At 40.0% G+C, this 9,680-nt stretch overlaps 1 protein-coding gene across 4 annotated transcripts; it reads right to left on the bottom strand.

The window, feature by feature from the left end:
* Positions 1-21: 21 nt before the first annotated feature.
* On the bottom strand, positions 22-7,907 carry LOC118400347 (E3 ubiquitin-protein ligase DTX3L-like). 4 transcript variants are annotated; one of them, XM_035797072.2, is made up of 11 exons: positions 7,770-7,906; positions 7,245-7,331; positions 4,553-4,582; positions 4,350-4,451; positions 4,120-4,173; positions 3,834-3,878; positions 3,376-3,616; positions 2,918-3,090; positions 1,262-2,797; positions 902-1,119; positions 22-649 (listed from the first exon to the last, which is right to left on the bottom strand). In XM_035797072.2, the coding sequence occupies exons 2-11, from the start codon at positions 7,284-7,286 to the stop codon at positions 580-582; spliced, it is 2,511 nt and encodes an 836-aa protein (XP_035652965.1). In that variant the 5' UTR covers positions 7,287-7,331; positions 7,770-7,906; the 3' UTR covers positions 22-579. The 4 variants fall into 4 exon arrangements, with proteins under 4 accessions (XP_035652965.1, XP_035652966.1, XP_052329593.1 ...); XM_035797073.2 differs by lacking the exon at positions 4,350-4,451 and having other exon boundaries at positions 7,770-7,907; XM_052473633.1 differs by lacking the exon at positions 7,770-7,906 and having other exon boundaries at positions 7,245-7,725.
* Positions 7,908-9,680: the final 1,773 nt, after the last annotated feature.

Here is a 9,680-nt window from a genome sequence, read left to right as displayed (position 1 = left end):
CAAATATAAACAAATGTGAGATCAGTCTTAAATTCACTTTTTATTGTCATTACCAATCATCAAACAAAATTCCACAAACTTGAGTTAATCACACAAGAACACATTTATTGGGCCTTAAGTGAGCAAGTGGATATGTTTATCTAATAATGAGATCACCAACTGATAATTATAATATGTTGAGGTTGATTTGAAATCTGAATGTTACCATTCTGTTTAAAAGCACTGACATAAACAAGATGAATGTTCCATATTTCGTCATAGCTCACACATTAGCCTAGATCCAAGCATCTAAAATAAAAATAATACCAGTATACCAATCAGAACTAAATCCCTCAAAAGTTTTTTTTGTTTAGACAAATGGCTTCATAAAACAAAGAATCTTAACCAAAAAGGTCCCTGACACCAAAAAACAATTTCCAAGAGACTCTTGTACTGTAGTATTGTCACAACTCAGAGGGAACAGTGATATGGCAAACATCTTGATTCCGTAGTATAGCTTTCCCCTCTCTGTATCATTTTAAAGTATGCAGCTTTGAATCTCAACTGAACTAGTCTTCTGTTCTATTTCCAAAAATGTCTTCATTTGATGCCTTTGGCTTTCAGCTCATCCTTCACTCTGCTCAGGTAGTAATGGTCAGGATAGCCGAAACTGGGCAAACACAAAGCACACACAACTTTGAATTAAACACATTCTCCAATTATTTCTGAGCTTCTTTCTGGTTTAAATCTCATGAGGGATCAATGTTGTTCCCCCAGACAAGGTAGTAGTAGACACTTGACCTGAATTTAGTCAATGCAAAATATAAAAAAAACATTTATACATGACATAAGAAATGTTAACTATGTTAGTCACTAGAGGCATACAGAAGTTTATTCATATCTATAGTCTTAGATGGTGTACTTTTGTGCCCCTCCTCCGGTGTTGGTTTTGTGGTGAATGTCATTCCAGGTCACTACGTTTTCTGCCCCAGTGGTTCTGGAGATCCCAACTGTGAAAATCAGCCTCTGATTAAATGCTTTCTTCAGCAGCTTCAGGACCTCATTCCCCTCAATGTTATTGGGTAGATAAGCCCTTCTTTGGGTCCCATAGAAGTGCTTTCCAGGGTTGGGATGTTTCTTCTGAAAACAGACAATGTAAACAAAAACTAATAGCAAAGGCAACAAATGGCTGTGTAAATATAAAACACTGCAGTGGAAATTGGGAGCTAATGTATTGTCAACTTTTACATTTACAGTATAATGAAGAACCTGAGGCTTTTACCGTCTGTTTTCCATCTGGAATATCATAGTCGATAACTATCGTGTCATATTGAGTGAATCCAGGTAGGTTGGTGTAAGAAATAGTGTGTGTCATTGTTCCATCAGGCTGGTCTCCCTCCACCTTCCCGTACACATCCTTACACACAGGACAGCTGGGGCCCATGGATTCCACTGATCGCCTCAGACACTCTTTACAAAACTCATGGGTGCACGACAACTTCTCCTTGTTGATAAATATATCCATGCATATGGGGCATGTCGCTTCTCCAGCTGCTCCCACCTCAGCTGCTCCAGTGTTGAAGTCTTCAGGATACACAATCCTCTGCTTGTCTTCCTCTTTAAACACAGGCCCACCCAGCTTCTCTTCAAGCTCTTTGACAGCAGGGCCTAAATGTTCCGGTAGGCCAATCAGCCTCCAGGGACCGTATTTTTCTCCTGCCCCAACACATTGGTGTCGAGAGCGGATCTTCTCCAGCATATCCCCCACGGTCCCTGCCTGGGTAGTGTCTAGCAGATAGCAGCTCATTGTTGACGTGGCAACCTTCTGGTAGAGGTGCATGAGAGCTCTGATGGCGTGGCTTTCCAGAGAGGCAGTGTGTTGAGACTTGATAGATCTGGTTGTCACTCTGACCTTCCCCTGAGAGGGATTATTCATGAAAACTACTCCAAATTTATTTTGGATTGCTTTTAGTTGTTCATCAAATATTTTTTGAATCAGCTCCCAGTGGGCTGGGTCCATGGACAGCCCACTTGACACCAGTGGGTCTTTGATGTCAAGCACAATCTTCTGTGGAATCTCTGTAGATCTCCTTCCAGATCCAAAGGCCTCATCTGTGGAGCTGTGATCCATTCCGAAGGTCTTCACTGTGGAGCTGTGGCCCACCCCAAAAGCCTGCCTGACTGCTACCATGCTCTGCTTCGGCCCAAACACATTGCAACTGTTGGCGGACACATTCAGCACCAGCCTGGACTCCTCATTCGGGATGTTCTTCAGCGTATTCTGGAGGTCTTCTAAATTCATGTGTGGCAGATGTGCGGAGATGCTGTGAAAATCACCTGCACACTTCTGGAAGAGGTCAATTAACTCCTGGTAGGCTTCGGGCAGCAAACAATCTCTGCCTGTTTTCTCTGAATCTTCTTTGATGGACACCTTCACATCTGCATTGATTTTGACTCCATTTATTTTCTCTATGTCCTCCATCTCCTTCTGGTAGGCCTGGTTAATGTACCCAAAGAGGTTCAGTGGGACTGGAAAGCTCATTTCTGTTTGCCCAGGAGCTTCATGGGTGTTCATTCCCTTGTGAGTCATGCTTGGTGTCGCTGCTAAACCATTCCAATCACCCGCTGACCTAGCCTCAGCTTCCTTGATGACCTTGTTCACCTCTCTTTGGAACTTCTCCACTTCCTCAAAGTTCCCAGTAAAGGTCAGTGAGTGATAAGTGTGGTACTGACTGAACCTGGTCTGAAGGGCAACCTGTGCTTCATGTGGGATGCCACTGAGATCAATGATAGTATTTACAGTCATTGGGAGTTTGACCTAGTGGGAAAATATCATATTAAAAAGATGTACATATCTTACATCTATACTTTTTATACTATAGTTGATTTTGAAAATGCAATCAAATAATCAAACATTTACAAAAGCAAAGCCAATTACATCCTGTGGAGTGTGTGATGTTGGAGGAGAGCCATCCATTGAGCTAGGTTTAAAGTCTGATTGGTTCCAGGATGTAGATGGTGCAGTCATGTGAAACTGCACAGTAGCGGTTGTCTTGGCCTGGTCTTTGAAGGTCATCTGTGTTGCCCTCTGATTCAGAAGTACTTTTAGATCTTCAATAGGGCAGATTAATATATTAAGATTAACATTAAAAATCAAAAAAGGATTTAAGATAACAGAATAACTGTAACCAAGTCAAACATGCTGACATATCTAATAAAATATTAGTTCCCAGATAAAAGCATGCATTTGAGAATTCACTCTGCAACACAATAATGTACTGTTGATGTGAATAGTTTCTTCTTAGCAGCACCACCATGGCTTGTTTATCCTCAACATTTAAAATTTGTACTAGGTATTTTTGTAATGAACTAAACATTTGACTCCATCATTCTCACCTGTTGAGGGAGTTATCTTGACCTCAGCCCATGACCCATTGCAATAAAGACCTTTCAAGGTACAATCTGTAGTCTTATCACCAAAGTCTTTATTGAGCCATGACTGGAGAGTTTTCTCTAGTGTAGATTCCCATTTTGGTGGAAGGTCTTTCCTAGGCCACTTCACAGTGACGTAGACTGTAGCCTCATCTGGAAATGCTGATGGCTGCTTTCTCTCTTCAACCTTAGCTTGATTCAGATCCTGAAAAAAATGTCTGAGCATAAATATGGTTGTTGACGCAACAGTTTATTCAGTCCTACAGAGGACCTGTAGTTTAGTAATTGAGTTTCATAGCGGATAATCTAATTTTGCTTCTGGGTACAAATCTGAGCCCGATTTTTTTTTTTTTTTTTTAAAGTTTTTTTATATATATATATTTTTTTTCTTCTCCTCCTCCAGCAGGAGCATCCACACTCACCTCATTTCCCTCAATATCCTCCTTTGCCCGATACAGATCTGTGCTCTGAAAAAAATAAGAGATTAAATATGATTTGGACCTAACAATCAATTTCAACTCCATTTGGACAACAAAGTCTTAAAAGGTGAGCTGTAGAAAGCATAGCTCTGATCGCTACCTCTGTCATCAGAGCTTTAGAAAAAACATTTCATAAAAAAGTGATTATTCTTTAACATGTACTTTACTATATAACATCTTACATGTCATTCAGATATTTAAAAATATATTGTCAACTTGTGGTGTTAACCTGGGGTGGTGTATCCAGTCCTTCTTCAGATTCATCATCTGTCAAATACAGGTCCTGAAAGAATAACTGGACATCAGTATGATGTTGATCTTACCCTAACTTTAATTGTGATTGGTTTTGGGAACTTCATGAAACAGCATTGGATAGTCTATGCAAACAGGTATGATAAAGATAAGATCGCATGAGTCAGACTAGTTGACATGATCATAATTACACTGTTTACTCCTTACATTTTGCTTATCAGTCAAAACAGTCCTTTGGGTGTGACTGCTAGGACATGAATGTGGCTGTGTTACTATCACTGGCTCCCCACTTGTTCCTGAAGAATAGGTCTAAAATAGATAGGAGGGGGTTCATATTTTCACTCATCACAGAATAGCACATTTCATAATTGTGGTCTTAAATGATTCCACATAAGAAAAACAATACCTACCCTATCACCTCTCCCATGGGGGCTCGGACACTTCCATTGTGGATAGTAGAGTGAGAGGAGAGAAGAGAAGAGTGAGAGGTGTACGGGTTGTAGATTTTCACATACAGTGCAATTTTCGTTGTGCAGTTTCTCTTCCTGAAGAAATGTGGTTCTCATATAATCGAATTCAAACGCAAGCAAACTACTGTTGTTTGGTTCGTCTAGTTCCACATATGTTTTACCTAAAAGGTAGCTAAGTAACTTTTAAGTATACCCTCTCATGAATAGCTTTATATTTACATACATTTTTAAAGAATGCGGAGGGCTCCGTATAGACATGATTGGTTGACGGTAGGTGGGAGCGGAAGGTCCTGTATAAACACAAACTCACTTCCTTGACCACGACCTTTACAACAACTCTGCTCTGAGCAGCACAAGAAGTATGAATGCCCTGACTTCTGTCGAGGCTGTATTGCGGTAAATGCTGTACGACCACTGCAGACATCGGATTGACCATGCAGAGCCTTTAATAACAGCTCTTAGCCATGGTATACTGAACAAAAATATAAAGGCAAAATGTAATGTGTTGTTGGTCCCATGTTTCATGAGCTGAAATAAAACATGAAATGTTCATATGAACAAAAAGCTTATTTCTCTCAAATGTTTTGCACAAATTTGTTTACATCTCTGTTAGTGTGCATTTCTCCTTTGCCAAGATACTCCATCCACCTGACAGGTGTGGCATATCAAGACGCTTATTAAATAGCATGATCACAGGTGAACCTTGTGTTGGGGACAAAAGGCCAGTCTAAAATGTGCAGGTTTGTCACAACACAATGCCACAGATGTGTCAAGTTTTGAGGGAGCGTGCAATTGGTATGCTAACTGTGGGTATGCCCACCAGAGCTTTTGCCAGATAATTTAATGTTAATTTCTCTACCATAAGCCGCCTCTGTCGCCATCCCAGGACCTCCACATCTGTCTTCTTCACCTGCGGGATCGTCTGAGACCAGCCACCCAGACAGCTGATGAAACTGAGGAGTATTTCTGTCTCTAATAAAGCCCTTTTGTAGGGCTCCCTAGTGTGCGGACAGGGGTATGCCCTCCTTGCCCACCCATGGCTGCGCCCCTGCCCAGTCATGTGAAATCCATAGATTAGGGCCTAATTCATTTCAATTGACTGATTTCCTTATATGAACTGCAACTCAGTAAAATTGTTGAAATTGTTGCATGCTGTGTTTTATATTTTTGTTCAGTATATAATGGCAATACACCACACCCCCTCGGGCCTTATCGCTTAAGTATATCCCTGGCTATCCCAGCTGCATCATTTGATATGGTACTTAAGCTATAAACCTGCCCTTGGGAATTGTCATGTGGCCATTGCTGTGATTGGTGCTCTCATGCAGATTCACTGCTACCAGTATCAGGAGAATTTACTGTCTCGAATGTTGCAAGTGCACAATTATCTGTGAAGAAAGTAAGAGGTAGTTAGTTCCCTTTGTCCTTTAAGATTAAAAGGTGGAAGGTAGCCTAGTGGTTGAGAGCATTGTGACAGTAACAGATGGCTTGAATCCCTGAGCCGACTAGACGTCAAATCTGTCAATGTGCTTTTGAGCAAGGCACTTCATTCTAAATCGCTCTGGATAAGAATGTCTACTAAGATGATACGTTTAATTAAAAACTGTTAGAAATGGAGAACTTATGTCAAACAACTTATCTATTACTGCTGTTCAATATCCAAAATAATATACCCATTATATCAAACAAGCTGCTGTTTGGCTAAAAATAAGTTAATGTATAAATATTGTAGCGAATTCATATTCCAGGAACCCGGGTCCAGTGACTGTCAACCCAACGCAGTTACTCTCCAAGAGATCCAACCCGCTTGACCAGGTTGCTAGGTGTTTTTCATTACTTAGTCCCTCCCGCGCCGCCCCACTTCTGACACCAATGTATATTATTATATTATTATTATTATTATATATTACCAATGTAGTGAATTTGGAAGTAGCCCCGACCGGGACCCTAACCCAACACCTTACATATTGACCACACTGCACTCGTTGCAAAATAAATGTACAGATACATGTTATTCAATCATTGCACCCACACTGCTCCTGTCAATGAGCATCAGTGGAGCCAGGTGCTACAATAGAACTTGGTTTTACTTGTGAAGCTTGACATGCTGCAAGTCCCACCTCTCCCATCAGTTTTTAGGAGCATATACCTACGTGGGTGATTGATAGGTGAACTGAGGTCCACAGTCCAGTTGGTGGTGGTAATGCACCTTACCGCCATATAAAGTTCAAAGAAGAAGCCTGAAGGAGGAGTTATTACTATAAACTAACTGTTACCATTTTATCTGTGGATTAATTGTTGGAGTAGAGGACCTTGTGCATTTCAGGTAAAATAACAACACAATGTTTATATCCCAGGAAAAATTTGCAAGCTAGCTAGCATAAATGTTTAATGCTTTTCGACCTGTCCCCAAATGAATATAGTTGGTTCAGAGTTTGTTTTCATATGTCAACCTGCATGTCCTGGTCACGTCTAGTAGGCGGACAAAATCAACATGGAGGAGAGATGCGGCCTGCATGTTATCAGTTACGCCATGAGATCTGAACCTCTTAACGAGTTTCGCTGGGTGTTGCTTTCGGTCGCTGCAATATTAAAGGTACTCATGTATTTGTCCTCAAACCAGCCTACTCACCTTATCACACACTTCCATCATGTCAACGTCATTTTCTGCCATGTTGATTTAAGTCTTCTTGCGTCACCCGGTCAAACTCAGCGTGTCCTACACAGCAGAAAATAGGCCTTTGTTGGATGAATATCGTCAATACGAAAATCTCATTGCCTTTATGTGCCAACTCGCGACGCCACAGAAAATAGTATCACTTTCGTTTTACAAGTTGCAACACAGCCCAAGGGTAACGATAGCTTATCTCGATTTAGTAGCCTAAAAAACTCGAGGCTACTAAATCCGAATGAATAAACCTAGTTAGAATATAACGCGTGTAGTTTTAGATTAAAACATAAATGCACATCGAGAATAATACATTGTTCAATTGATTTAATTCACCGATTATTCAATTGATGAAAAAATAAAACATGAACTTGTAATTGTCTATGCGTATTTTATATTTTAACATTACGGCTATGCTATAGTTTATTAAATTGTTTTCGGTGCCAGGTGGGCCCGAAGTTTTGCTAAAATATTGTCTAGGTTACATACCAGGCGTGTACAACTGTCTCAGTTTTTAACGTCATCTAATTTGTAGACGTGGAAGCGAAAACGAAAGTAACGATGATTCAAGAACGCAACACTATAGCTGGCTGACGCACTTTCAGTAAAAAAAGGGCAAAGAGTCGTTGCTAATTTATTTGATTGAATCTGAAATCAAACAACACACGTTTATTTTATTTTTTGTCTGAAGGTCATATTAAATAACGAGAAACTAAATAATGATTTCATGTTTTTAATGATCAACAATGGTTCAACCCGTGCACCATACATTTTGGCCAGTTAATATTCGTGGCATACTGACAACAGAAATTATAAATTATTTTCATTTTATTTTTTATCTTACATATTATGTCATCGAATAAACATTTTTTTTTATGTATTTTTTTATTTTAATTTCATTCCAATGATTTGATGATTGACAGTCACTGTAGTGGGTCACGTGTCCAGTCCAAATTGGCTTAGGTCAGTGAGACAGCCACTTCCCCAACTTTTACAACATTAAGCACTTTAACCTGTAGTCTATATAATTGTGGATAGGCTCAATAACATAAAACTGATCAACACAAGCTTGAGTTTAGACAACATAACCACTCGATTTTACAGGAAAGTATGAATGTCATTCGATATTCCATTATTGAGGCATTTAATCATGGGGCAGGCAGCCACAGTCTGTTGAAACTCGCGTCATAAGCTAGGATCTACACATGACCCATGGAGAGCAGTTTCTAGTTTTGCCTATTTCAGGATCTGGACGTTTCTGATGAGCCTATAAACTACATCAATAATTATGTATGACATAAAAACTGAGCTCTGTCCGCAGACCTATGAGCATATTGAAACGCTGGTTTTATTCCCAGTGCTGAGCTAGTAGTGTAACTGACATGTAATGTTAGTTAATGTTTCATCCCACTCGACTGATGTGAATGAATTAGCTAGCTAGTAGCAGCTGTTCAATCCTAAACTTACTATGGGCTAAGTTAGGATATTATACTGAATTGAATCAACCAGACTCGGGGGTAAAATTCAACATGTTTCTACTCCATCACTGTCCATGTAAAAAGCCACACATTCCTTTTACTGACGTGGTGACGTCATATATCAGTACATCACATCAATACACGACATCCCCCTTTACTTGGATTTGAACTTACATTTACATTTAAGTCATTTAGCAGACACTCTTAACCAGAGCGACTTACAAATTGGTGCATTCACCTTATGACATCCAGTGGAACAGCCACTTTACAATAGTGCATCTAAATCTTTTAAGGGGGGAGTGAGAAGGATTACTTTATCCTATCCTAGGTATTCCTTAAAGAGGTGGGGTTTCAGGTGTCTCCGGAAGGTGGTGATTGACTCCGCTGTCCTGGCGTCGTGAGGGAGTTTAACTTCAATGTCAACCTGACATTCACAACCACGCTCATTCTTTACCTGTATAGCAACCTTTGTTACCGAAATCTGAAATCTGTCTTATGTTGTTATTTCTGTTCTCCTAATTTTTTTTATTTTTATGCAACCTTTATAATAATTAGCCAAGTCAGTTAAGAACACATTCTTATTTACAATGACGGCCTACCCTGGCAAAACCCTAACCCGGACAACGCTGGGCCAATTGTGCGCCGCCCTATGGGATCTACAAACTACAAATACTAGGTATCTGGTTAGACTGTAAACTCTCCTTCCAGACTCACATTAAACATCTCCAATCCAAAATGACTTACTTCATTTGCACACTGTATATAGATTTGTCTATTGTGTTATTGACTGTCGGTTTGTTTATCCCATGTGTAACTCTGTGTTGTTGTTTTTGTCGCACTGCTTTGCTTTATCTTGGCCAGGTCACAGTTGTAAATGAGAACTTATTCTCAACTGGCCTACCTGGTTAAATAAAGGTGAAAT

Source organism: Oncorhynchus keta, chromosome 21, assembly GCF_023373465.1.
Source record: "Oncorhynchus keta strain PuntledgeMale-10-30-2019 chromosome 21, Oket_V2, whole genome shotgun sequence".
NCBI classification, from domain to species: Eukaryota; Metazoa; Chordata; class Actinopteri; order Salmoniformes; family Salmonidae; genus Oncorhynchus; species Oncorhynchus keta.
This window is presented reverse-complemented; position numbering and strand designations above follow the sequence as displayed.